This window comes from Mirounga angustirostris, unplaced genomic scaffold, assembly GCF_029215605.1.
Source record: "Mirounga angustirostris isolate CCGP_5_RB_7025 unplaced genomic scaffold, mMirAng1.0.hap1 SCAF_17, whole genome shotgun sequence".
NCBI lineage: Eukaryota > Metazoa > Chordata > Mammalia > Carnivora > Phocidae > Mirounga > Mirounga angustirostris.
Window position 1 is genome coordinate 930,771 of NW_026991725.1, and position 27,423 is coordinate 958,193.

At 52.6% G+C, this 27,423-nt stretch overlaps 1 protein-coding gene across 3 annotated transcripts in view; it reads right to left on the bottom strand.

Moving 5' to 3' along the window:
- Positions 1–27,423, bottom strand: part of RAP1GAP2 (RAP1 GTPase activating protein 2) — a 237,350-nt gene that overhangs the window by 111,609 nt on the left and 98,318 nt on the right. For all 3 annotated transcript variants that reach the window (XM_064583725.1, XM_064583727.1, XM_064583726.1), the window contains one exon: positions 6,641–6,725. In XM_064583725.1, the coding sequence (XP_064439795.1) occupies positions 6,641–6,725 (85 nt within the window). The remainder of the gene's footprint in view (positions 1–6,640; positions 6,726–27,423) is intronic.

Genomic DNA, 27,423 nt, shown 5'->3' on the forward strand with positions numbered 1-27,423 from the left:
GGTCTGCGTGAAGAGCACGGACGACTCTCCCAGGGCCCAGTGTCACCAAGAGAATCTGTGCGGTGGTGGTAATGAGGGAACAAATATTTGTCCTGACTCTCATGTCGCTCTCCAGGGCTTTCTTGAAGAGAGGGAAACCAAACCTTCCTGCTATGTCCTTGAGCCCTTCCTGCCCCAAGAAGGTCCCCAACATCCTTCTCACAAATACCTTCTCACCTTGTCCAAACAGAATGGGTAGATTTCAGGGAGGCCAAAACACCCTCTACTCAACCCCGACGGAAGGGGGTAGCCTCCCTTCCCAGCACAGACAGAAGAGAGGAGGCTGGAACCAGGAACAAACCAGAGAGCTGGCATCAGGCCTGAGGCTGAGCTTTAAGCTGGAAAGGAAAGTCCAGCCCCTCCCTAGGGAGATAGAGGCTGATGGGCAACTGGTGAGCCTGGGGGGTGGGAGGAGGACACCTGCACAGCTCGGCCCAAAGGGAATGAAGAGGGTGCAGAGGACAAACTCCTCAGATGGGCAACTGGTGAGCCTGGGGGGTGGGAGGAGGACACCTGCACAGCTCGGCCCAAAGGGAATGAAGAGGGTGCAGAGGACAAGCTCCTCAGACTCCATTTTCTTCCCTAGCATCTGGAGATTTATACACCTGCCTGACCTACCCCTGAGGGTTTGGAGGGCATCAGTGAGTCATGGAGAGCTGAGTACCAAAGGAACAATGTAGGAACAAGACTTCCTGCCCATCCCCACAGCGGGAACCCCAGGCCCCCATTACCTTCTCCTGGAAAAGAGATCTGAGAGGGACTGCCCTCAGACTCGCACAAAAGGGGATGGAGTAGACTGAGCAAGGGTCACCTCCCAGCTGACCAGACCACCGCAGGCCTGGTGGGGATCCAGAGACGAATATGACAGTTCAGGTCAAGGTCAGAACAAGCCCAAGCATTGTCACCTTCAACGAAATGCCCTGCACACTCACTGTGAGCTGGGAGAGAATCAGGAGGGTCAACCCCAACCCCTTCACTTCACAAGGCCCAGAAAGGTGGTTGTCTCAGGTCATTCCCAGGGGGTTAGCCCACCCCCGTGCTTGCCATCAGGGCCCTTCTGCCCGCCCCACACCGCCTCCCCAAGAAGTCATCCTCACTCCACTGAAAAGCCCACATGACACATTTGAGCTCGTCACATGCTGAGCCATATGGTTTCTTCTGCTCAGTTAAGGCCCCCTGTAGACAGCAGGCTCTTTTTAAGGGGTGAGGACTGTGGCCTCGGTTTGACCCCACAGAGCCCAGCGCAATGCTGGGCACACACAGTCGGCCCTCTCTAAATGCCCTACTGATCCATCTGGGCATGAAAACCAGATCATAAAAAATGTGGACCTGGAAACAATCCACAGCATTCCCAGGGAGACAGCCCCAAACCCCTCTCCCAGCCCACCCTGCATCATCCACAGTGTGAGTTCTGGCTGGAACTGGGCTCTCATTCAGCCCATCTGCTTAGCATCTCTTTGGTTGCTTTTTCTCAGTTTCATGTTAGGGGAAAAAAAAAAAAAATTCCCCTGAACAACACAAACAGCAAAGGGGCGGGGGAGGGGAAGCAAAGACCAGTTGCCTCAGGTGCTCAGTGGGGGGCAGGAGCCTGGGTTAAGGAGGTTCTTGGGGGGCTGCAGGCTCCCTCTGCTCCAGCAGTCCCTTCCTGGCGGGAGAAGCAACCAGAAGAAGGGCTGTCCTGGCTGTGAGGGAATGGGATGAGAGGAGCACTTTACCAAAACTGGCTGGGTGTGAGAACTGAACTTACTATACTGACCATAGGGCGAACACAACTATCTTCAGGAGGATCTTAGGTGAGTCCAATTTCCCATCCAATTTATCTATAAAAGAAATTAATCATCCTTCCCTGACATTCTGTGACTCCCAAGCTAATCCACCCAAGGTGGAGGCCTGCGAGCCCTGCCCCAAGCCTGCACTGCAGAGGGAACCAGGTGAGCCCTGCCCCCACTGCCCAGATGCTGGGGGTAGGGAGGGGACAGTGCTGCAGAACCACCAAAGCCAGAGACCCTGGAGAGAGGCCAGCTTTCACCCTGGATATCTCAGACATCACTGTGCAATAATAACCTGGGGAGCTCGAGAGATCAGCAAAGCAGAGACCTGATCCCACCCTGGAGCCCAACATCATGAGTGGGAGCCCAGGTCCACGCAGGTAGAGACCCCACCTACGACTGATGAGGAAAGAGGGAGTTTCCGTCCGAATCTTAAAGAATACATGGCTAGGGGCTTTAGAAAAGTATTACCTGGAGATAGAGGGTCTGCCAGGACATGGGATGCAAGCAAAACCAGAGAAGTAGAAGATCAAGCACAGGCTTCTCTGACCTGCATGTCCCAGACAGTCCACACACCATAAACATCCACCAGGACCCACCCAAGCCACAGACTAGGAGGGTCACTGCCCACAAGGAGCTCGGTGCTGGGCAGTGAGAGGTGACCGGCAACAGAACCTGGTAAATGCAGTCAGAAAAGGGATGCTCCCTCTGTGATGAGCAGGCTGGCAGGAGGATTGTGGTTTTAACCATATGAGTCGGTTTGCTTTGCCAAAGGACAAAAAATATGCTAGCCACAGACAGCCTCCTAACCACAGCCATGGCTAAGTCTTTGCCACCGAATAAGCCCAAACAACAGCCATAAAGAGACCCCTAAGTCCAGGTACACCCACACATACACACTGACCCCCAACACCGGCCACAGAAGGGTCCCAATCCCAGTGTGAGCCTTCAGGGTGACCCCTCATATCTTCCTCTGAGTCCTCAGCTCTGACCTTGGCCTTGGGGCTTTGGACAGGAAAGCCACCCAATAGGTTGCTGCTCTACTCTGAACCTGCCCAGAGTTCCAGTCAGGCCAGCCTTACCCCCAACAGCCCGCTGGGCCCTGTGCCGGCGAGAACAGAGTAGACTCCGGTACCCAGTAGACGGTCATAAATAATGGTTTGAAAGAATCCCTGTGTTAACTAACAATCTCTTACTTATGCTGCAGATTCCTGACCAGCATCCCTCCCTCCTGCATCCATGTACCGTCCTGGCTCCCTCCTTTCAACATTTCCACTCACTCCTCAGCCCACCCCCATCTGCTGCCCCCTCCTTCCTCCCCAGAACGGTTACCAGGCCGCGGCGCACTCCCCACCATACTTGGCCCCTCTCCCGCAGCTGACACGGCTGCCCAGTCTCCCTTTGAGAAACGCTCCTCCTACTCAGTCTCCAGCCTCCCCCACATCAGCCTCTGCCCCCCAGGGAGCCCCTCAGGGCGCCACCCCAGGAATCTCTCCTCTTCTCGCTCCACCCTCTCCTGGAGCACTCACTGCCCCTGGCCCAGCCCTCCACCCCAAGCTTTAATGCCCACCTCTAGAAGAATGGCTCCATTACTACCTCCAGTGTGTACCCTCTTCTGAGTCTGGCCCCCAAATACTCAGCAGCTCACTGACACCCCCATTTGTGTCTCAAGCACGTGCAACACAGAACTTAGAACTTCAGCCCTCATCCTCCCTTGGGGTCCCCCATCTCAGAGAACAGCTGTACCATTTACCAGTGGTTCCAAACCCAGGGCCACTCTTGCCTCCTACCTCTCCCCAAATCCTCCTATCTCATCAGTCTACCTCCTAGGAAATCAGAGCTCTGACCACTTCCAAACAAGCCCACAGACCCCTCAGAGTCGGGCCACCATCGTCCCCTCCCCACCCCTGCACCGGACTCCCTAGGTGACCTCCCAACCCCTCCCCCACTTTTCCACTCTGCGCCTCCCACAAACTCTCCACCCAAGAGCCAGGGTGAGTTTTTCCAAAAGTCCCATCATTTGGCTACTGCTCTGACTAAAATCTTCAAAGACAATAATGCCCTTAGGTAGGATAAAGCCCAAAATCTTTAACAAAACTTCTGAGGGTGTAGGTGGAAGGGATGGGCAGAGTGGGTGCAGGGGACCGGGAGGCAGGGGCTTCCGGTTCTGGAATGACTAAGGCACGGGGTAAAAGGCACAGCACAGGGAATAGAGTTGGTGATACTGTAATAGGTGTACTGTGACAGATGGCAGCTATACTCGGGGTGAGCACAGCAGAACGTACAGACGTTGTCCTTGTCCAATCACTATGTTGTACACCGGAAACTATGCAACATTGTGTCAACTATACTTCCACCTTAAAAAAATGTTCTCAGATTAAATTTTTTAAAAAGTAAAGAATAAGGGGCGCCTGGGTGGCTCAGTCATTAAGCGTCTGCCTCCTCTCTCCTGCTCCAGGGGCTCACGGAGCCTGCAGCACTATGTCTGCGTACCCATCCCGAGATTCCGCCCTCCTAAGGAGCTCCCAAATGATGCAGGCCCTGCTGGTCCCTCAGCCTCCCTCTGAGTAGCAATCATCTAGAACACTCTCCTCCACCCTGACTGCACCTTTGCCAACAAGGTCCTACTCAACTGCCAGGGCTCAGCTTCCACATCATTTCCTAAGAAGTCCTGCCTGATGCTCTCCAAGGTTAGGTTCGATGCCCGCACACACCCCCTTTATATTGTCCCTGAGCTATGCTGTGATTCTCCTTTGGAACGTTCATCACACCTAACTGTCCATCCTTCATCTTCAAGTTAGTTTTTCAGCTTTCACCCCCGGCCCCCCCAGCTAGATGACAAGCTCCAGGACGGCGGGGACCGTGACTCCGTGTTCACTCAGCACCGGGCCTGGCACAGGGCCAGCACTTGTGGTGGAAAGCTGTTTGTGCCTGCCCTGCATCCATCTCCCCATCTTCTTCTCCTAATGACACCTCAATGTTCCTTTGAGGAACCACCCCTCTCCCACTCTCGGTTCTTTGGGCTTAGATAAGCGGGCCTGAGACCAGGTCTGGCCAGTCAGAGCCCCCACCAATCTGGCCACAATGATTGTTGCAGAACGAGGCAGGTGACCCAAGCCAGGCCCTCAAGCTTCCCCCCTGGGACTTTCGTCAGAAGTACTGGGGGAAGATACTCTTCTTTCCACTGAAGTTACTAACAGGTGGGAGCTACTGTCACCATCTTGCCACCACAGAGACAGAGCTCGACAAAGAATGAAACCAACACAGAAGAGAGATGGGAAGAGACAGATCTCATAGATGTAGCCATGCCTAGAGTCTACACTTGCCATCACAAAGCAATAAATTCTGTTCTATGCTTCAGCCAAAGGGAGTTATGTTTCCGTCACTTGTAACCAAGAGTCCTGACGAATACAACATTCAAGCAAGTACTGGGTGTTGAATGAAATCACTGAGCATGTGGGTAAGGGAAGCCTGCCAAGAGAGCTCAGTGACTCCTCCTAGGAGACTTCCAGGGTTCTCCCTGCAAACTCCCACCACCCATGAGCACAGTGACAAGCATCCCACATCCAATTTTGCAGACCGAGGGGCTGAAACGCAGAATGGTAACATGCTTCTCAGCATTACCCTCTGCAAACAAACCACCCAGCGCCTGGCTCAGGTGCCTGCACTGGGATTAGGCTGATGGAGGTGCTCTGCCTTTCAATGCCCCTGGATACCCCATTAGGAGGAAAGCAGGCTGTCCACAGTCAGCCCTGTGCCCCACCAACTCCTGGACTCCTCAGGCTCTGGCTGTCATTCTATGATATTCCCCCTCGATGCCACCACACAGCTCTCTGCATGGTGGGCATTCAATATGGGATGATAACGGGAAGGTGGCTTTTACCTACTTCCTTTGAGGGGGATCATTTTCCAACAGATCAGATGAGGGGAGTGGGGGTACAACAGAGAGCAAGAGGAGAGAGATGTGTAATTATTTCCCTGTGAGTCATCACCTAGCAAAGCCCCAGGACAGAGATGGAGGGTGGCCTAGATGTCCCCTCAGATGACTCAGGAAGCTAGTCCTCACCCGGCACACTGTGAAAGGGAGGGAGGGAAGGAGCATCATGCATTGCTGCCTAGGCAGGAATACTGGCTGAGCCAAAGTCCTCCCTGAGAGCCAGCTCAGGCCTGTGACCATCCTGTCAGGGGGCACTGATATCTGAAGGGAGCCGGGCATGGTGCGGGGAGGGTGCAGTTGCCTCAGCTCCTTCCCAGGAATGAGCAGGCTGGGCCCAGGGTTCTGGGAGGTGGTCTCCCAGGAAGGACACTTGTGAATGAAGTGCTAATAGGAAAGATTTACTGACCCCCAGAAGCTCCAGAGCAAGTCTCCCACAGGGATTGGGGTGACAGGGCCAGCCCAGGGGGGCCAGAGGCAGGTAGAGCAGAATGCAAGTGCCACCCAAGTCCCAGGAGGGTGCCGCCCACAGGACCCGCCTTCCCCAGCCCCGGCACCAGGCAGCCCTCCTGGGAAGTAGCCCCTTAAAAAAAAAAAAAAAAAAAAAAAGACACCAGGCCGCAATCCCTTCTCCGCCTTTTGGCTAAGACCAAGTGAAGACAGCAGGCTACACTCTTGAGTGTCCTCACTCCCTCCTGCCTGGGCCCCTTGTGCCCGACCCCACAGCCCCCCAAGGCCTCATTCAGCCTCTGACACCCCCAAGTCTCAGTCACACTGTCCTCCTACACCGGTGAGCTCAGGTAGACACTGCCTCCTGGGGTGTCGGGGCGCTCTGTGGCACCCACTGGGCCAAAAGGACAGCCACTGCCCCGCCACTGCCCAACTCTAGGCCTCTTACCTTCATAGTGGGAGGTGCGGTGAGAGGGGGGGACAGCGGCCGGTCTGGGAAGGTCACGTCCGGGCTGTTGGCCAGCTCCTGCTTCCTGTGAAGAGGCCACAGAATACGGGAGAGGTCAGAGGTCAGTGAGAGCCTGCCGAGCCGTCGCCTCTCCCCGCCTACAGGAGTGGGCACGGGGACCTGCTCTAACACACACCGCGCGAGACCAGGCTGCACCGCACTCTCTGCTGGGGTGTTCTAAACTTTGTTTTGTTTCGTTTTAAAACCTAGCACAGTCCAGGGGCACCTGGGGGGCTCAGTTGTTAAGCATCTGCCTTTGGCTCAGGTCATGATCTCAGGGTCCTGGGATCGAGCCCCGCATCAGGCTCCCTGCTCAGCGGGAAGCCTGCTTCTCCCTCTCCCACTCCCCCTGCTTGTGTTCCCTCTCTCGCTGTCTCTCTCTGTCAAATAAATAAATAAAATCTTTAAAAAAAAAAAAAAACAACCTAGCACAGTCCAGTGTAGTTAGAAAATACCTTTTATTTTTTTTAAGATTTTATTTATTCATTTGAGAGAGAGAAAGAGAGAGTGAATGAGAGAGAGAGAGAACACGAGCAGGGTGAGGGGGGCAGAGTCAGAAGCAGGCTCCCCGCTGAGCAGGGAGCCCAATGTGGACCTCGATCCCAGGACCCCAGGATTGTGACCTGAGCCAAAGACAAAAGCTTAACTGACTGAGCCACCCAGGCACCCCTGTTTCATTTTTTGTTTATTTATTTGAGAGAGAGAGAGAGTGTGCGCAAGCAGAGGCAGGGGCAGAGGGAGAGGGAGAGAGAGAATCTCAAGCAGACTCCCCGCTGAGTGCAGAGCCAGACCTGGGGCTCCATCTCACAACCCTGAGATCATGACCTGAGCCAAAATCAAGAGTCGGACACTTAACCGACTGAGCCCCCTGGGGCTATTCCACATGCGGTTCCTGTACCAGCCACATCAGCATCACCTGGGAACTCGTGAGAAATGCAAATGCTCAGGTGCACACCAGAGTCTCAGCCGTGGGGCCTAGGAATCTGGGTTTACAATCCCTCCAGCTGGTTCTTTTTTTTTTTTTTTTTTTTTAAGATTTTTATTTTATTATTTATTTGACAGAGAGAGACACAGCGAGAGAGGGAACACAAGCAGTGGGAGTGGGAGAGGGAGAAGCAGGCTTCCCGCGGAGCAGGGAGCCCGATGCGGGGCTCGATCCCAGGACTCTGGGATCATGACCTGAGCCGAAGGCAGACGCTTAACGACTGAGCCACCCAGGCGCCCCATCTCCAGCGGGTTCTGATGCACAGTGCAGTCTGAGAACCGCGCTCTGAAGACAGAGGACCCACAACACCCACAGGCCTCAGGGGCACGGACAAATGTTGAAAGGCATCAAAATAAGCATACCGTTTTACCGCAGTGACACAGTGGAAAATAATTAGGCCCTGAAACTGTAGCAGTTACCATTCATCTTCAAGCATTTTCATTTGTCAAAATTATAGAGGTTACTAAAATACAGCTATACATTCAGTAGATGTATTTTGAAATACATTTGAATTCAGGACCAAAAAAAAGAGAGACAGAACAAGAATATAAACGTTTGTGAGTCATCCTTCCTGGGTCCCCTTTGCCCCTGTGAACACGAACACACACACACACACACACACACACACACACACACCACCACCACCACCCCAACCCCCCCGCGGCCAGAGAGCTGACCCTGGGAGGATGGGGCTGCCTGCTGTGTAAGCTGCAGGTAGAACTTATTTTAGTCCATGTGGGCTAGGACCATGGAGAAGCAGCTCAACAGAGTTGTGTCACCATGACAACACGACAGCAACAAGTTCACTGCTCTCACATTCTCCCCACTTTCCATCTGGCCCTCGCTGGTGACCAGGCGGTGCTAGCTTGCAGTCCGATCCCCGGGCAGGATGCTGGCAGTGAGATAAGCCTTTGGAGCAATGGTTACGCAACAGGGCCAGCTGGGCAGAACTTGGGGGAACCCCAGACAAGGGCTTCTGGTGTCCTGGACATGCCCTGGCTGTCTCCTGAGACAGCGTGGAGCGGCGAGGGCAACGGTATCAAGAGCCCGAGACCTGGCTGAGCCGCCAAGGCTCCCAACTTTGCAACTGCTTCCTTCTCCAAAGCCCCACCCTGAAGCAGCCGAGTCAGTCTGACACCTGGGTCCTATTTCAATGTCCAAAGGACCCCCATTGCCACCTCAAGAGAATGCTTCTGTACTTTCTAGCCCACATCTTGCCAACAGGGAGGACAACCCCAACCCCAGACCTCCTTCATGAGAGAAGCCCACCCTCCCTACAGAGCCTCACCCTCTGCCTTTCCACAAGAAGCCCTTTTGCCCTGAGAGCCAGACACCACCCCAGCCTGGCTCCCCGTAGCCCACAGGGCAGCCCAACCTGAAAGAAACCAGACCAGGTGCTGTGGGGCCCTGTGTACCCTGGCATGACCCCTGCCTACCCCTGCCGCGGGCCATGCCTCATTGTCCTCTAGGCAACCAGGTAAGGAGGCTGCGTGAACATCTGGCTTCGAAGAGGATCCATATGACCCCCATTAACCTCAACCTGCCAATCCCCCTTTCTGATCCTCCATCTGTCTTTTTCTTCATGTCCTCCTGGACCTAGCTCTCATTCAGGGTGGGGAAGAGGGGGGTGCCCCCCTCCGGGTCCAGACTATAACTGGCACAAGAACCAGCAGGGCCACGAATCGTGCAGATGTGCACACACTCACGTGCAAAGGAATGAATGAGGCTCCTTCTACCTCTTAGTCAAGAGCCACCACCTCCCCTTCCACTGATGGCCTTGGGCCAGTGCGGGGTCCAGCCCAGCTGTTCTGGCCCTCTCCTGCCTGTGGACCCCATGGAGCTGGATCCCGGCACAGGCTCGCCCCCTCCGGCCACTCGGCCCTCTCCCAAGCAGCTACTGCTCCCCGTCAACGGGCTAGTCCCTGAGAGCCATGATAAGGGAAAGGGAGGGGTGGAAGGATGAGCAGGGATGGGGGCACCACCTTCAGGTCCCCTGAGATGAGGATGGACGAGGACAGCTCCCCTCGGAGGCTGGGAGCCAAGGAGAAAGAAGCATGCAGGCAGAGGACAGGAGGCAAGCCCCTTGCCCAAAGTCTACAGGATATGGCACACTTGCCTGACCGCAGTCCCAATTTGTAGGCACACGAATCCTAGAAGAGGGCAATGTTGGCAGATTTTTACTATCACTGGTGTAGGGACGCTCATACACAGAGTCACGCGGTCTGCTTCTCGCCATAAGGTGCAAGACGTCCACGCCCATGGGACCACAGCAGATGCGACTACTACCCAAGGCCCCTGAGTCTCCGGCAAAGGGCCCCCGCACCCAACCCCTCCTAGGCTGAGCCCCGCTTCCCTGCACCAGCCTGTTTTCCCTGGATGCCGGCATAAGCTCCTGGGACCAGTCACCAGGGAGTGGTGAGGACAATTCGGTGGGGGCACAAGGTGTCTTCCAGCCAGAAGGCTTTCCGGAATGGTGTCTGGAGCCTGGAAGGTGCTGGAGCAGGAATGAGCACCAGTGGCTAGCGGCTTCGTGCTTGTTCTGGGGCTCTGTCCAAGACTCCGGACGGGGTGCCAGGGTGGACAGAAGGCAAGACTGCTGTCCTCAAAAAGAGCAGGACTCAGAGTACACACAGGCCCTTGGTCACAGACCTACCCCGCCTTGGTACCGATGGCTTTGAAGGGCACCTGCGGGAGGGGACAGGACACACTGCTCCGTCCCCATCCTCAACTCCTAGAAGCCAAAGGTACCTAATGAAGCGCCAACTGCCTATTATGAATCGTGTCCCCGAAAAAAGATAGTTGAAGTCCTAACCTCCAGTACCCATGAATATGTCCTTACTAGGAAATGTAATCAAGTTAAGAGGTCATTAAGGTGGGGCCCTTAATTCAATTTGACTGGCGTCTTTGTCATCCGAGGACCAAAAACAGACAACGGAATCCCCCGCTTGCGCCTCACCACCCCTGCCATGGTCAGCGGGGCTCAAGCTCGTCCTGCCCCCGCCCTCACAACCTTCGTGTGCGGAGCCACCTTCCCGGGGACAGCCAGGCCCAGCCCGGCCACCAGCTGGTGCGAAGACAGAGTAAGAACTTGGGTGCTCAGTGCCCTTCCAGCCCTTTCTCAAGCAAACAAATCACACACGAGTAGGTGAAAGTGACATGATTATACCAAGAAGTAACCTTGAATCTGCTCTCATTTATTATAAGCGAAAGGTAAATTATTAGCAGAGGTGGTATCCTTACTATTATTTGTAACAACTTTCTTGTGACCCACAGTGATCTTGACATTGTCACGGCACAGAGTCTGAAACTGCCTCTCCAACCAGGCCAGCCAAATGCTCACACACAGCTCCAACGACGTGGGGTCCCAGACCCACACAGGGACCCACAGGATGAGGGAAAAATGGGAATGGAGAGAAGGCAGAAGAGGGAGGAGGAAGAGCATACACTCTGCTCAAAGAGAAAGGTGATAAGCGTGGACACAAATGGGCAGGTCAGCGGCCTCCTCCAGCCTCTGGAGGTCGTGGGGGTGCTACCCACTCAGCATCCCTCTGTCCCGGAACCACCTAACACTGAGGTTCTCTGCTCTGGGATTCCTTCCCAGGAAACATGGGCAAACCTGGGGCAGCTGGGAGAGGGTCTAGCTGGCTTTAGCCAAATGCAGATCTCGAGAGGAAATGATCAAGGAGCCTGTGGAGGAAGGTGAGAAAGCCAGGGGATGGTTCACCCAGATGGGACTGTTCACCCCCCCCAGGCGAGGGCCCCCTACTTACAGCACCCAGGCCTTCTAGCTCCTTCTGTCCAACCTCAGATTTCCCTGCCCTAGACCATCTGAGGTCATCTCCTCCCCACTTCTATGAAAGTGCCCTACGCTAGGGATCAAGAGACTCCCAGGTTCCAGTCTGGATCTACCTGCTACCCCACTGTGTGCCCTCGGGTAAGTCACCTCCCCTCTCTGGGTCCCACTTCCTTCATCTGCAAAGATGGGGGCGATGATGTTCTGAGGAATTAAATGTCATCGCTGTGAAATAAAACATAAAGTCCTATACAAATATAGACCATTAGGGGCACCTGGGTGGCTCAGTCGTTAAGCGTCTGCCTTCAGCTCAGGTCATGATCCCAGGGTCCTGGGATCGAGCCCCGCATCGGGCTCCCTGCTCCGCGGGAAGCCTGCTTCTCCCTCTCCCACTCCCCCTGCTTGTGTTCCCTCTCTCGCTGTGTCTCTCTCTGTCAAATAAATAAATAAAATTTAAAACAAAAACAAAAACAAAAACAAATATAGACCATTATTATTATTATCATCTTTATTGTTACTATAACTCCTAAAACGGTGATCTGATCTCCAAGTGGAGAGAGAGAAGCAAGGAAGGGTCCAGGACTGTTTAATGTCTTTGAAAACATTTCTGGCATTTCAAAAAAACACCAATTCTAGCCCCAGGGATCCACTTTCAGGATCATAATGATCGGTTAATAATCAACAACAGGAAAAATACCCACCTACCAGCAGACGGCTCTGGGGCCAGGTTTAAGCCCTCCTTCTGGCAGAGAGTTCTCCCAAACCTACAAACTCCCTGTGCATCTCTCACTCCTCTGGGACCCCAGCCACCCAGCCATATCTAGCTCTGCTTTCTCCTGCTTTCCAAAGAGCCAAGCTAGAAGAATGCAGACAGCTGGCCACTGTAAAGAGCTTCCCAGGAAGGGGCGCCTGGGTGGCTCAGTTGGTTAGGCGACTGCCTTCAGCTCAGGTCATGATCCTGGAGTCCCGGGATCGAGTCCCGCATCGGGCTCCCTGCTCGGCAGGGAGTCTGCTTCTCCCTCTGACCCTCCCCCCTCTCATGTGCTTGCTCTCTCTCATTCTCTCTCTCTCAAATAAATAAATAAAATCTTTAAAAAAAAAAAAAAAAGAGCTTCCCAGGAAAACTGAACCAAAAGGAACGAGACATACCATTCACAGCAACCGAAGGCGGAAATAACCAAGTGTCCATCAAGCGATGAACAGAAAAACAGAATGTGGCCTAGCCGCAGGATGGAATAGTATTCGACCATAAAAAGGAACAAAGTACTGATTCAGGCTACAGTGTGGATGAACCTCGAAAACATGCTACAGGAAAGAAGCCAGACACAAAAGGCCACATACGGTGTCATTTTATTTACAGGAAAGGTCCAGAACAGGCAAATCCAGAGACAGAAAGTAGATCAGTGGTTGCCAGGGCCCGGTGGGGAGTGGGGAGGAGCAGGGAGTGACTGTTAATGGGTTCGGGGTTTCTTCCTGAGGGGATAAAAACGTTCTGGAACTACATAGGTGATGGAGGCACAACTGTGTAAATATACTAAACAGCACTGAATTACACACTTTAAAGGGTGAATTTTACGGTGTGCAAATTATAATTCAGCTTTTTAAAAGGAGTAAGAGAGAAGGGGCTGAATGGGCTCTATTTCTGTCATTTCTGCTGCCTACTTTCTGCCCTGGCTGCCTTTTGGTGCCCCCAGGGCCGCGGGCTGCGTGCAAGCTCTGGCTTTGTGGCAAGACTTCAGACACAAACAAGGGCTCCCTCATACTCACACCTGTTGAAAGCAAGGCCTTCACTCTGGAAAACAGTATGGAGGTTCCTCAAAAAGTTGAAAATAGAGCTACCATATGATCCAGCAATTGCACGACTGGGTATCCAAAGTAGGGATCCGAAAGGGTACGTGCACCCTGATGTTTATAGCAGCAATGTCCACAATAGCCAAACTGTGGAAAGAGCCAAGATGTCCATCGACAGATGAATGGATAAAGAAGATGTGGTAAATATATACAATGAATATTATGCAGCCATCAAAAGGAATGAGATCTTGCCATTTGCAACGACGTGGATGGAACTGGAGGGTGTTATGCTGAGCAAAATAAGTCAATCAGAGAAAGACATGTATCATATCACCTCACTGATATGAGGAATTCTTAATCTCAGGAAACAAACTGAGGGTTGCTGGAGTGAGGGGTGGGGTGGGAGGGATGGGATGACTGGGTGATAGACACTGGGGAGGGTATGTGCTCTGGTAAGTGCTGTGAGTTGTGCAAGACTGTTGAATCTCAGATCTGTACCTCTGAAACAAATAATGCAATATAGGTTAAGAAAAAAAAAAAGAAGAAGAAGAAGAAGGTAGCAGGAGGGGAAGAATGAAGAGGGGGAAATCGGAGGGGTAGACGAACCATGAGAGATGATGGACTCTGAAAAACAAACTGAGGGTTCTAGAGGGGAGGGGGGTGGGAGGATGGGTTAGCCTGGTAATGGGTATTGAGGAGGGCACATTCTGCATGGAGCACTGGGTGTTATGCACAAACAATGAATCATGGAACACTACATCTAAAACTAATGATAAGAATAAAAAAAAAATAAAAAAAAAGAAAGCAAGGCCTTCTGTCTCCACTCCCAGCACTCAGAAGTACCTGCACTGTCATTTATTTGGAGAGATCGTCTGAGTTCTAACGTTTCATATTTCCCCAACTTATATAATTAGACCATAAACAATAGAAATAACATAAAAAGCTTCACGAGAAATCATCATAAGAAGCAGACACGCTGAGAAGAAAGGGGAATTAGAAGCCAGGACTAGCTCTAGGCCTGACGAGCTGAACCTCAAAACCTCTCTGCTTTCTCGTCTGCAGAATGGGCAGGTTAACTCCCAACACCTGTTCCCTGAACAGGACTCAGAAAACTGTATTCAACTCCTCAGTGACTAGTGTCTTAGACAGCTTTTATGGTGGCAGACAATTATGTAGTGCTTGGGCAAGGCGGGCCAGGGGGAGGGATGAGCGGGGTGCAGACTGAGGGTCCATGCCCAGAGGAGTCTGCCTTGCCGTCTACAGAGACCCCAGGCCCTGTGGCACAATCACATAGCCCCCATCCTAGCAGCCAGTGTGCTGGGGCATCCCTGGGATTGGAAACATATTCGAGAAGTTCTGTCCAGGCTTGGCAGGACAGCCTGGCAGCAGGCTGGATGGAGTAGAGGGCCAGGCAAATGGGCAGCACGTACTGTGGATCAAAGGCATTCGCTTTATGGTTCAATAGGCCTGGATTTGAATTCTAGCCCTACCCCAATTAGCTATGTGACCCTGGCCGGGTCACGTCATCTCCATGCCCCTCAGCTTCCTCATCTGTAAAATGGTATAATTACAGCCCTCTCACCAGTGGGCTGAATAAGGCCAATGAGGCACTTAGCACAGGGCCTGGTTCCAGAAGACCTGGTCACCACCGCTGCTGTTTCCAAGGCTGCCGTCAAAGGCGGGAAGGAGTGGGCATGGAGGAGGGGGGCCGAGGCAGAAAGCCAGTCAGAGGGCGGAGGGAGGCAGGAGCAGCTGCAGATGGGGGAACTCAGTTGCCCATACACTCGGGACCCTAAGCCTGGGAGGCAGGGACAGGAGAGCCCAGCCACCGTGTGAGCCACTGGGTCCTCAGCACATGCTCATGGACTGACTGCAAGCCCCAAAAGGACAGACACAGAGGTGAGGGGGTTAATGTCCCTCCTGTGCTGGGGCGGACGTGGAAGGGGAGAAGAACATGGCCCAGCGGAGTTGGCAGGGTAGCAGAGGGACAGAAGGGGGCACAGGATTTGGGAATGAGAGGCTCCAGGAGGTGGAGGGAGTGAGTCCCAATGCCCCCCTTGAAGAGCCTCTTTCCTGAGAGGAGCAAGTACTGCTCACCCGGCAGCATCTGGCAGGCTTGACTTTGGTGTCGTGTCCCATCCCTGTGCACACTGCTGGTTCCTGGGGATTTGGAACCCAATTCTGGACCGTTGATGACTCCAAACTCCGCGGGAATGCAAAATGGCCGCCCCCACCCCCACCACGCCCACTCAATCCTGGGGTGCGTGGACACAGACCCCCAGCAGCTCTGGGAGAAACCATGAGAAGCCATTCAACAACCTAATCACACACACAAGGACACCAAGGCCCGGAGAGGCCAGGGGAGATGCCCAAATCCACAGTCAGCCTGTCTCCTGGTCTCCAGAGAGTGCAGTTCCCCAATCACCGCAGCCTGAGTGTGCGAAAAGTGAGCGGGCCGCATCTCAGGGAGAACCGGTCAAGAAGTACAGCTGATCCATGCACACACGTTTATAAAGCATGAGTGCTGGGGCGCCTGGCTGGTTCAGTCAGTAAAGCACGTGACTCCTGATCTCAGGGCTATGAGTTCAAGCCCCAAGTTGGGCATAGAGCTTATTTTAAAAAAGGGGGGGCCCTGAGTGTCAGGGGTCCACAGGGCCTATGGGTCCCCCATAAGGAATGAATCGACAGCAGAAGCCAGGGCTGCACAGGAGGTAAACAGGCTACACCCTGGGCAATGGGACGGGGCTACCTGTGGGACCAAGGGGAGGTCTGGGCGATACTTCGTGTCTGTAGCTTCCAAGAACTTACGGGCTTCTCCCTGGGTGTGTTGGGCGAGGATCCTGAGTCCCTAAACTGGGCCAGGGTAGGAGAAAGGGCAGGCACAAAGAGGAAAAACACAGGAGGGTCACCAGCCCTGGAGACCCAGCCGCGGCCACTGGTGTGGGACACCCGAGCCTCCTCTATCACATCTCAGAGCCGATGGTCCAACCTACACACACAGGCACATCTACACACTCCTGGGAAAAGCTTTACCGAACAGACAACTTTTAGAACTGACTGAGGCCTCACGGCTCCCATATGAGTAAGAGCAGACCCTGAGGGGTTTGGTGTGGGCCTGAGAATCACAGAGTCCAGAAATCTGAGCGTTGGGCTTCAACTCCCCAGACCCCCCACTCCAATCCCACTGCGGTTTCCCATCACAATGAGAAAGCCAGCTCCACCTGTCCTGCGTGCCCAGGAGAGGCAGAGAAGAGAGGACACCAGCCAGCACCTTCTCATGTCCCTGCAGCTTGAGTTCTTGGAGATCCAGGTGCGCTGTGTGTTAGTTACCAAGGGCAGTGACTTCGGGACTATTTACAAGCACCTGAGAAGACAATCCAGGCAGGAGAAGTGAAAATGCAGACACCGTCCTGAAGGCACAGCACACCCACGTGAAAGACCCTCTTGCCAAATACCAACTGTGGATTATACAGAATAAAGTGCCATGGGACACAGGGAAGGGAACGCCAGGTCTCCCTGGGAGATGGGCTCAGGTATCACAGAAGAGGTGACAGCTGAGCTAGACCTTGAGCGAGACCTTGAGGGCAAGGCTAGCACCTACCCGGGAACGGCAAAGAAGCAGAGGCACGGAGGAGTGAAAGCAAAGAGCACCGAGTCAGACCATCCTGTGTCATCAATGCGGAGGAAACACTTCCCTGGCACTTAGCAGGCCCTCGAAAAGGAAAAGTGAAAGCCCACAGCCCCCAGGCTTACCATGGACGGGGGCTGTTGGAGGCCTGGCCCATTTAAGACTCACAAATATTATTAAGCAAATATTATTAACCCCGCTTTACAGAAGGGGAAACTGAGACTCCGAGAGGTGGGGTGACTTGCCCCAGTTCCCACAGCTGGAGGGCAGCAGAGCAGAGGCTGGCCCCGGGCAGTCCGGCTCCACAGTGCATTGACGGTGGGAAAGAACTGGGGCTCACTCGAGAGGCGCATCCACATCACGCCTGCCCAGCATCGGGTGCACACATCACTGTTGGCATGGCAGGTGCTCGCGGGGCTCTTTCCTCAATGGCTAGTTACCGGTCCTTTACAGGTGCCCTCTATTGACGGCAGGCTATTCTGAGTCTCCTTTTACGGGGGTGACACAGCACCGCCTTCTAAAATGAGTTCGTTCGGGACGCCTGGGGCGCTCAGTCGTTAAGCATCTGCCTTCAGCTCAGGTCGTGATCCCAGGGTCCAGGGATCGAGCCCTGCGTCGGGCTCCCTGCTCCACGGGGAGCCTACTTCTCCCTCTGCCTGCTACTCTGCCTACTTATGCTCTCTGCCAAATAAATAAATAAAATCTTAAAAATAAATAAATAAATAAAATGAATTCGTTCAAGGGGTGCCTGGGTGGCTCAGTCGGTTAAGCATCCGACTCTTGGTTTGGGCTCAGGTTGTGATCTCAGGGTGGTGGGATCGAGCACCGAGTCAGGCTCCGCACTCAGCAGGAAGTCTGCTTGAGATTCTCTCTCCCTCTCCCTCCGCCCCTCCCCCCTCAAATAAAATAAATAAAATCTTATAAAAATAAAATGAGTTCATTTAATTAAGCAGTTAAGAGAAACTATTAAAGGGCTACCACAGGGGCGCCCAGACATGACAGAAACAGTGACGGAGTTCTGTGGACAGGAGCGCAGTCTGGGAAACAGGCACCAAGCCATCTGAAGTCTATCTCATGGGCAATGGGGAGCAGCAGTTCCAAGGCAGGGCTCTGCTGCAGGGCAGGAGGCAGAGGGAGGATGGGCGCCCCCTGCATTTACGGCCACAGAAACAGAACCAGGGGGTCATAAGGTATCTCAGAGGCAAAACTAAGATCACTTCATGATAAGAGGAGGAGAAGCTAAAAGGCTGGTTTCAGAAAACCAAGGAATGGGTGCTTAGACCACGACACAGACCAAGGAGGGGGAGAACTAGTTTTGCAGGAGGCAGATGATCATTCTGGACACACCGCAAGTCATGGGGCCCCAGGAAACCCAGATGGGTTCAGAAAAGTACCAAAGCCTTAGCAGAGAGAGACAGGAGTAAGGGCAAGGGAGGTGCAGGTGCGTGCGTCATCCAGCCTGAGCGCACTGCATCACCTGGAAACTGCCGAGTGAGCAGCTTCCCTCACGTGGTCAGCCACTCAGCCTGGCACTGCCTGGCCTCAGCAGAAGGAGCGACACCATGGTCAGAGCAAAGACGGCCAGCTCCCAAGGTCATGGCCTCAGACAGCTTCAGACCCAAAATCACAAAGCCATAGAGCCACAAAAGCACAGAATATCAGCATTTTCCCAGCCTGTTAGTATTTCTTGACCCAGATAGCAAGTACATGGGTGCTTGCTGCCTAATTCAATTTGGATGTATGGCACGTATCACAGTAAAAAATAATTTTTAAATAGTTCTCTCTCTCACTTCCTTTAGGGGAGATAGATATAAATACAGAAATGGATACGGACATAGAGGGAGAGACAGACATCATCTTCAGCCTGTTGAGACTTCCCATGATGAACACAGCAGACTCATTATCTGAATTTATTTTGCTTCTTCTGAAGCCCCTTAAAATAATAGTTTTTTGGATTTTTTTAAAGTGTGAACCAACAAGAGCAAATGTAATAGAAGAGGAAAATTCAGCCTACAAGAGATCACTGGTGCCTGGAAGATGGGCTGGGGATGGATGACCCTGGGGGAGTGTTTGATACTTGAAACACGGAGCACTTCCAACCCATCACTTCCTCGACAGCCAGATAACCTCCCCAACACCCACCACTATAAGAAACTGAACAACTGACCAGCGATCCCTGAGAAAAGGCATCCGGGCTCCTCCAGTGAAAGGGAAGCTTGCTACCCAATCATCACCCTGCATGGAAGCTCCCAGGTGGCACACCAGCCCAAGCACCACAGCTCCCAACCCACTTCCTAGTGCCCCACTCTTGGCTACAGAAACACAGCCAAGGATAGCCAGACATTTGAGGAAAGCCTCCAACATATGGGAAAGATCTCAAAATAATCAAGAGGAACCTGAAGGTAACAGACAAAGCAAGGAACCAATGGAGACCTCCACAATATACTATAAAGTAATAACCTTCTGAGAGATAAGACAAGATTTTGTATCCATGACACAAGGAGAGAATGCTATAAAAAATGGAATGATCAGGAAAGAAAGAGATCTTAGAAAATAAAAATATGATGGGACGACTTTGAGGAAGTTGAGGAAGTCTCCCAAAAAGTAGAACAAAAAGACAAAGATGTGGAAAATGAAAAAGAAAAGACAAAAACACCAGAGGATCCAATACCTGCCCCAAAACAGTTCCGAGAAGAAAGACAGGAGATGTGGTAGCTAGTCTCCGAAGCTGGCTTCCCGACAAGCGTTTCTCTTGGTATTGATGCCCCTGTACCCCCCCTTGCCTTGAATCTGGCTGGCCCTGTGACTCAATTTGGACCAAAAGAATGGAACAGAAATAACATTACTTAACTTCCAAGCCTGAGTCACCAGAACCCTCGAAGGTTCCACCTCGATCTCTAGGAACATTTACTCCAGGGAAAACAGCCAGCATGTAAGAAGTCCAGCTCTGCTGAGACTACTGTCCTATGGCCAGCCACATGGAGACTGATGCAGATACCAGCCAGCTTCCAGATGTTCCAGACATCCATCCCAGACCATCTGAGTGAAGAAACCATCTTGGACATTTCAGCCTCAGCAGATGCAACAAGAGAAGGACCTAGGGGGCGCCTGGGTGGCTCAGTTGGTTAAGCGACTGCCTTCAGCTCAGGTCATGATCCTGGAGTCCCTGGATTGAGTCCCGCATCGGGCTCCCTGCTCAGCGAGGAGCCTGCTTCTCCCTCTGACCCTCCCCCCTCTCATGTACTCTCTCTCATTCTCACTCTCTCAAATAAATAAATAAATTAAAAAAAAAAAAAAAGAGAGAAGGACCTAGGAACCAAGCCAGAACCAAGGCCCCCCACATGTATGACCCCAGCTGAGCATCCCAGCCATCTCCAGCCATATGAGCCATCCAGGATGAGGTCTCAGACCCTGCGAAGTAGAGAAGAGCCACCCATCTCCAATGTGCCCTACCTGAAATCCTAACCCACAGAATTTGCACATAATAAAATGGTTGGCATTTTAACATAACAGGAGCAGTAGGGGATAGAGGGCTCTGGAAGTGACGTCTCCTGATGAAAAGAATGGAACTGACAGGATATCTAATAGGTGCAAACTCTTGGTAGAAAAAAAACTATTCAAGGAATTTTGACAGAATAAATAAAAATGCTAAAACAGAAAAATAAAGATAAGTACATAGAAAACTATGCTAATTGGGGGAACATGAGTTAATTATTAACTCCAGGAAAAATAAAAGCTTATTCAAGAAAGGAAGCAGGGGCGCCGGGGTGGCTCAATCAGTTAAACGTCCAACTCTTGATTTTAGCTCAGGTCATGATCTCAGGGTCATGAGGGCCCGTGCTGGGCATGGAGCCTGCTTGAGATTCTCTCTCTCTTTCTGCCTCCCTCTCTTAGGAAAAAAAAAAAAAGGAAACATAATTATAGTGCCCTCCTTGGCTCAACAAGTGATTCTTACACAGTCATGACAAGGAAACCTTGACTATTGAATTGAACCCCAAAAAATGATGCTAATGTAAGGATACACTGCTACCTAAGTGGTCCCAAGTCTTGGCAGAATTCCTAGTAAATCGTCAGAGAGAAGGAGCCCCACCTCCTCATGGCGAGCACAAGTGTGTGTTAAACCATCCATGCTAAGAAACTACCCGTCTGCTGGCATTGGGGTCACCCCAGCTGTCACAGAGTGAATCGCCCTCCCTAGTCAGCCGTCACTCCGCTCCACTCCCCACTCTGCCTTTTAAGTCTTGACTCTTCTGAATATGTTATTAGTAACATGTCAGTTAGAGAGTTTCATCATTTGTTCACATTATGGAGTCTCAGTGGAGACTGACCATAGAATGTCAGGGTAAATACATATGGTCTTTTCAATTAATAATGTTATTACCAATCTCTGAAAGCTTCATTCACTAGAAAGACAAATGCTTGGAACCATTTTCCAATACCGAGACAGAGCATGTGGCCCATCCTCATTCTTGCCCTTTCTTGTTTGTGACCGTGGTACATGATTGGGAGATGAACGTCCAGGGAAATGAGGTCCACCTGCAGCCAAGCAACCAAGCATAGCTGACTCGGCCCCGAGGGACCGGGGCTGCAATCTCACCTTACCAACAACATGCTCCAACCCAACCTACAGAACCCAATGCCGATGAACCAAACCAGTGATATCAGACCTCTTGCCTCCTCCTAGGATCAGCTTCTTTCTTAGCGACATTAGGAAAAGAAGGATAGGATAACTGTGCATGCCTCCAGGGATACACTGCAAAATACCTGGGCAGTATTCTACAGCTGGAAGGTTCAGAAAAAGGACTTGACTACCTGCAGCACCACTGGATAACCAAGATCTCCAAGTGATGAGTAGAAACTCACTCTCCTAGCCAGGCCCACCTCCTGACTCAGTGAGAACAGAGGGCCTTGATGAGCCACCCCTGCCCAGGCTCCTTCCCTGGTCTCTAGCATACACATGGCAACCCCCTGCACAGTGACTGGCACTAAATGAACTGAACAATGAATAAGCAAATGAGGAGCTCACAGACCCTCAGAGCTAGAGGGCTAACTTAGAGCAGCATGGGACAGGCCAATGTTCCCTCCACTGCAATTTGGTCTATTCACCCTTGTGGCTTTGACGGACCTCAACTCCCTGCTCCAGCATCAGAGGCCGACCGAGTTAACCCATTCCCCACTAGTTTGATCCAAGCTCGTGTCATTGCCTTGACCTTGGATAACTCCTCTGGACATGGATGGTAGACATAATAAAAGTATCCTTCGGCATCATCCTCATCTTCATCGTAATAGCAGCTAATATTTATTTAGTACAATGCAAAGCTCTTGACATGCATCATTTAATCTTTTCTACAACCCTATGAGGTAGGTACAGAATTATGTTCCCGTTTTACAAATAAAGAAACTGAGGCTCAGAGAAGTTAGGTGACTTGTGAAAGGTCCTAGAGTGATTAAGTGGCAAAGCTAGGAGTCTAAGGGACCCTGGGTGGCAAGTTCTAAATGGCCCCCCACCACGGCAGCCCTGGTGTCTGGGAGCTCTGGCAGCTCAGGCAGTAGGATCAGCCATTAAAATCTCTGCTGGGAAAAAGGTAGTTCCAGATCCTTGAAGGCTGTCTGCTAGACCAACCAGATTCCAAAAGCTGTGCTGCTTGGGAAAAGAGCCTGATGTGAGTTATTTTGTTTTTTTGGTTTTTTAAAAGAAAGTTATTTTTCATTTGCTAAATCCCTACAGAAGTATCTTTTAAATACAAATAACCTATCCTGGATTGTTTCAAAGGACATCACCGAGTGAGGGACCGTCGTCATTCTACTTCTGAATTTTACATTTTTATTATAATTATCAATACATATTCATGGGGGGGAATTCAAAGAATCCAGAGGCATCTAATGAAGTGTACTGGGTGTGGGGAAGGGTCTGCCACATCTGCTTCCTGCAACCCATCAAACAAGGGCACTCGAGGCCTCAGGGAGCAGACCCAGCACCTGCCACAGGGAATCGGGGCTGAGAAAGGCTGCTATCCCAGCCCTCCTGCTGCCCTGGTCACTTAGTGACAAGATGATGCATCAACGTCAATAACGCTGGAAGGGTCTGTACACAAAAATGGCATTATTCTCCCCAGGAGGCATGAAGTTGGCCTCGACAGGCAGCTGGGGCCACCGAAAATTAAGGGTCCCTGCCCAGGGCCTCCGTGGTCCCCTCCCAGATCTACTCACTGCCCCAGCTGGCCAGACCAAACAGTGAAAGGAAGTCAGCCCCAAAGATCATCCAGTGAATGAGCACTGCTGAAGCCTCCAGACTCGGATGCAGGGGACACACAGCCTCCTGCTAGAGGAGCAGGTCACAGCTTCAAGACTCGTTGGGGCACCTGGGCCCTTGCTGGCTGGCCTCCGCAGCACCTGGCACCTGTGGTCACTCCGTAACTACTCGCTGAGTGAACTGAAGAGCGTGAGGGCCATGTTGGGTCAGTGCCCCGCGAGAAAACATGACGAGAACCTTCCAGCCAGATCCTCCGTGAAATGTGTCTAGTTGCAGGCCAGGCAGTGCGTGCCCTGAGGGCAGGAGCTGTGTCAGCCATCTCTGAACAGCCCACGGGGCCCAGGGCCACGCCCCTTCACTGTAGGCCTGCAAACACTGTTAATACTAAGACTTTGCCTCATATAACAATTGGCACTGAGGACGTTTCTTATCACCTTCTCTGCCAAGCACAATTCTGTGAAGATGATCGGGACAAGGAGGGATGTTTGCATCTTCTACACCTGTGAGTCGGCTGACGCTCGGGCCACACAGCTAGTTCCTGGAGGGACCAGAACTCAAACGCAAGCATTCTGATGGCACAGTCTGTGGCCCAAGCCATCCTGTTTCTGCAGGGAGTGAACGAGCAGGCAAACGAAGCGAAGAATGAAAGCAAAGACAGGGAGCGGCAGCCCCTCTGCCCCCTGCCACCTCTCCCTTCCCGCAGCAAAGCCTGGGACTCGCCGACCGTCGTCTTCCCAGCTCAGTCAGGGTCCCACCATGTGAGCAGGGTGCAAACTCCAAGCTTCTGAGGACAACACCCTGTGCTCCTTACGTACCCCCCCACGCCTCCAACAGTGCTGAACAATAAGTTACTGTCTGGCCGAGCAAAGGACACGGGCCATATGCTTGTTAGGGTAGCACCTGGTGTTGCTGCAAGGTTCACCTGGGTCTGCTTAAGCCAGGAACACACAACAAGCCATCGGGCGGAGGTGGCCCCCGGCAAATCCTCCCTCAGGGCCCCATGCTTTTCCTGGAGAGACGAGAGCAGGCAGAGGAGCCGGCAGTCCACACAGACCAGGGGTGACTGTGGTAGCCCATTTGCCACTGCTCAAAGACTAGCTCAGGTCTCCGGTCCCCTGCCTGTCCTTTTGGGGTCCCTCTCTGGACCAGAAGGTGAGCAAATGGCCACCCACCCATCTATCTGGGTCAGAGCCTCTGAGGCCTGGCTAACAAGGCCCCAGGCTGCATGGCAGTGGCCTGGGATTCTCCGCCAAAAGCCCCAGGCTGCACAGAGCTGACTAATGCCCAAAGCGCAAAAGCCAGCTCCCAAGGGAGGCAGCAGCTTTATCCAGCTCGGAGCTGCAGATGGAAGAGATGAATGAGATTTTTTTTAAGTGTGTTTGTTTTACAGATTTACAGAACAGGGATGGGAGGGAGGGGCAAGGGAACCGGGCAGAAGATGAAAAGGGAGAAAAGAGAAAAAAGGGTGGACAGAGGAGAAAGAGAGAAAATGGAAGCTTTTGCAAGCTTTTCAATCAAAAGACACCTCCCTCCCCATCTAGGCCAAAATCCATCAGTTAAAAGGCCGCATAGCTGGAGAAGCCCCAGCAGGTTGGGGGGCACCCAGAGCCAGGGCCTGTGGCAGGAACATCCACAAGCACCACAAGAAGGCCTGGGCCAAGTCTTTCTGGATCCTCCCGAGCCCTCTGAGCTCTCCCTGGGTGTCCCTGGAGGAGGAGTTTCAGGTGGTGTGACCGGTACACAGGAAGTGCCCCAGAAAAGGCTCGGTGTCCTCAGAGCTGCCAGTCCAGCCCTCGACTGCCCCCACAGGCTCAGACCCTCCCCAGAAGGGCCATTCTCTCCAGCTCCCCGCCCCTCCCCCCACATGGTCTCCTGAGGCAGGAGACCCTGAAATGAAGAGAGGATGGAGGTGGTCCAGAGCAGGGGGCTCTGTAACCCCGCACCTCCCTCAGAAGAGGGGTTGTCGAGACCTCTCTTCACCCCTCCCCTCCGAGACCAAGGACACTATCAGGGAGCAGTCATGGGAAAAGCCCCCGGTAAGAGCACAAAGAGCTTCAAAGGCCCCACTTCTCCCCTTCGGGAATCTGGTGCTCAGTGAGTACTTATAAAGCACCCACTCTGTGCCAGCCTCCAGGGATATGATGTGACTACGTCATGCTTGAACCCCCTCTTGCCCACCCAAGGCCTCCAATGCATCACCAAGTCCTCACCACCTCCCAAATCGGTTCTATTTCCTCCACCCCACTGTCTCCCTGTCACCTCTCAATCTCTCACCTGGACAACGGCACCCCCATCCGAACCCATCTCCGCCCACTGCACCCTCCATCTATTCTCCAGGGCGCAGACACAGGGATCTTTCTAAGGTGAAAAGCTAATCACGCCCACCAGGATAACCATAATTTTTTTTTTAAGTGCAGCCTCTTTGGAAAACAACTGGCAGCCTAACTTCCAAAAGTTAAACATAGAATTATCACATGACCCAGCAATTCCACTCCTAGGAATATACCCAAAAGAACTAAAAACACATGTTCAAACAAAACCTTGTACATGAATGCTCACAGCAACATTATTTACAACAGCCAAAAGGTAGAAATAACCCGAATGTCCATCAACAGACGAACAGAGCAATAAAATATGGTCTGTCCACACAAATATCAGTCAGCCTTTAAAGGGAATGATGTGCCGACACAGGGATATAACATGGATGAACCTTGAAAACATTACAGCAAGTGACAGAAGCCAGTCACGGAAGACCACAGATTCTATGATTCCGTTTAAATGAAATGTCCAGATAGGCAAATCCAGAGACAGAAAGCAGACTGGTGGTTGATTAGGGTGGTGGAGGGAAATGGGAGTGACTGCTCCTGGGGACAGAGTTTCTGTCTGGCGATGACAGAGTTCCAGAGAAGGACGGTGGTGGTGGTTGCACAACACCATGAATGTAATTAATGCCACCGAGCTGCACACGTTAAAATGGCTAAAATGGTAAGTTTCATGTGGAACGAGCGCACTAAGAAAACGAAAGTGTAAACTCCGTGCAAAGTAACTATGGCAGTCTCCTTTCACTCGCTTGCCTCGACCATTAGGACCAAACCCGACTCCTTAACACGCCCTCAAGGGCCCCTTGTCTTGGGCCCATCCAGCCTCATCTCACCCCCCTCATTTCCTCTCCTCACCTGGGCCCCCCAGCCCACAAAACCTGTCCCCTCGTCCACTGGGCCACCTCTCGCTCACACGTCCAGACCTTCCTCCTTGCCCACACTCCCTCTCCAGACTTTGTCCACCTGTCCCTGCCGGAATGTCCCTTCCTTGAGATGGTGTGCCCAACCTGGGTCAGGGCCCTGTGCTCTCTGCTGCCGTAGCACGCCATCCCGTGTCACAGCACCCAGCCCCTCCACTGCCATGACCTGCTGGATGCCCATCTTCCCCACCAGACTAAGAGCTCTGTAACAGCAGGGATCGGGCCTGCCTCATCCCGATGGATCCTCAGCACCAAAGTGCAATGGCCGACATGGACAGACAGATGGACAATATCCCCCAGGAAGTTTACAGTCAGGCTCAGAAGGGAAAAGTGGATGAGAGACCAGCTTGAATGCATGGGCACCAGCAGGGGTGTGATTCACAGCAAAAGAGATGGTGGGGACTGATCTAAATGGCAGGGGGGGGGGGGGGGGGGGGCGGGGAGCTCAAGCCAAGGAGATGGATGGAGAAGGAAGTGAGACCATCAGTGTGAGAAGTGTTTGGATGTGGGGCCACGCCAGGCACTTGCAGAAGGGCAGGGAGGGAGGGAGTGGGCAAGGCCAGTGCCCACCCTGACTGCACACATCCTCTGGAGAGAATTATTCCAGCCTATAGCCTCCGGGCTCAGCATGCTATATAGGTCTCACTGACCCGCACAACCACCACTATTATTACCCCATCATTCAGATGAGGAAACCAAGGTCCAGAGAGGTAGAGTGCCTTGCCCAAGTCAGCCCAGCTAAGCGGGATCTGAGACCAGGTTCGCCTGAGTCCACAATGGCAGCAGGACAGCCAAATGTTCCAGGACAGGCAGGACTGGAGGATGTCCCGCCTCCTCCTCGAGAACCAGAGCCATGTGGCTTCCCTCACCTGCCCTAGGCTGGCTGCTGCCTTCAGGAAAAAGGCCCCTGCTCATTTTCTTTGAGAAGCTATTAGGTCAGAACAGTACTGAATCAATCTAGGGAAGAAAACATCTGCCCCACGTCCCACCAGGTATCTTAACCAATGCCTTGGATCTTTCATGCAATCGATC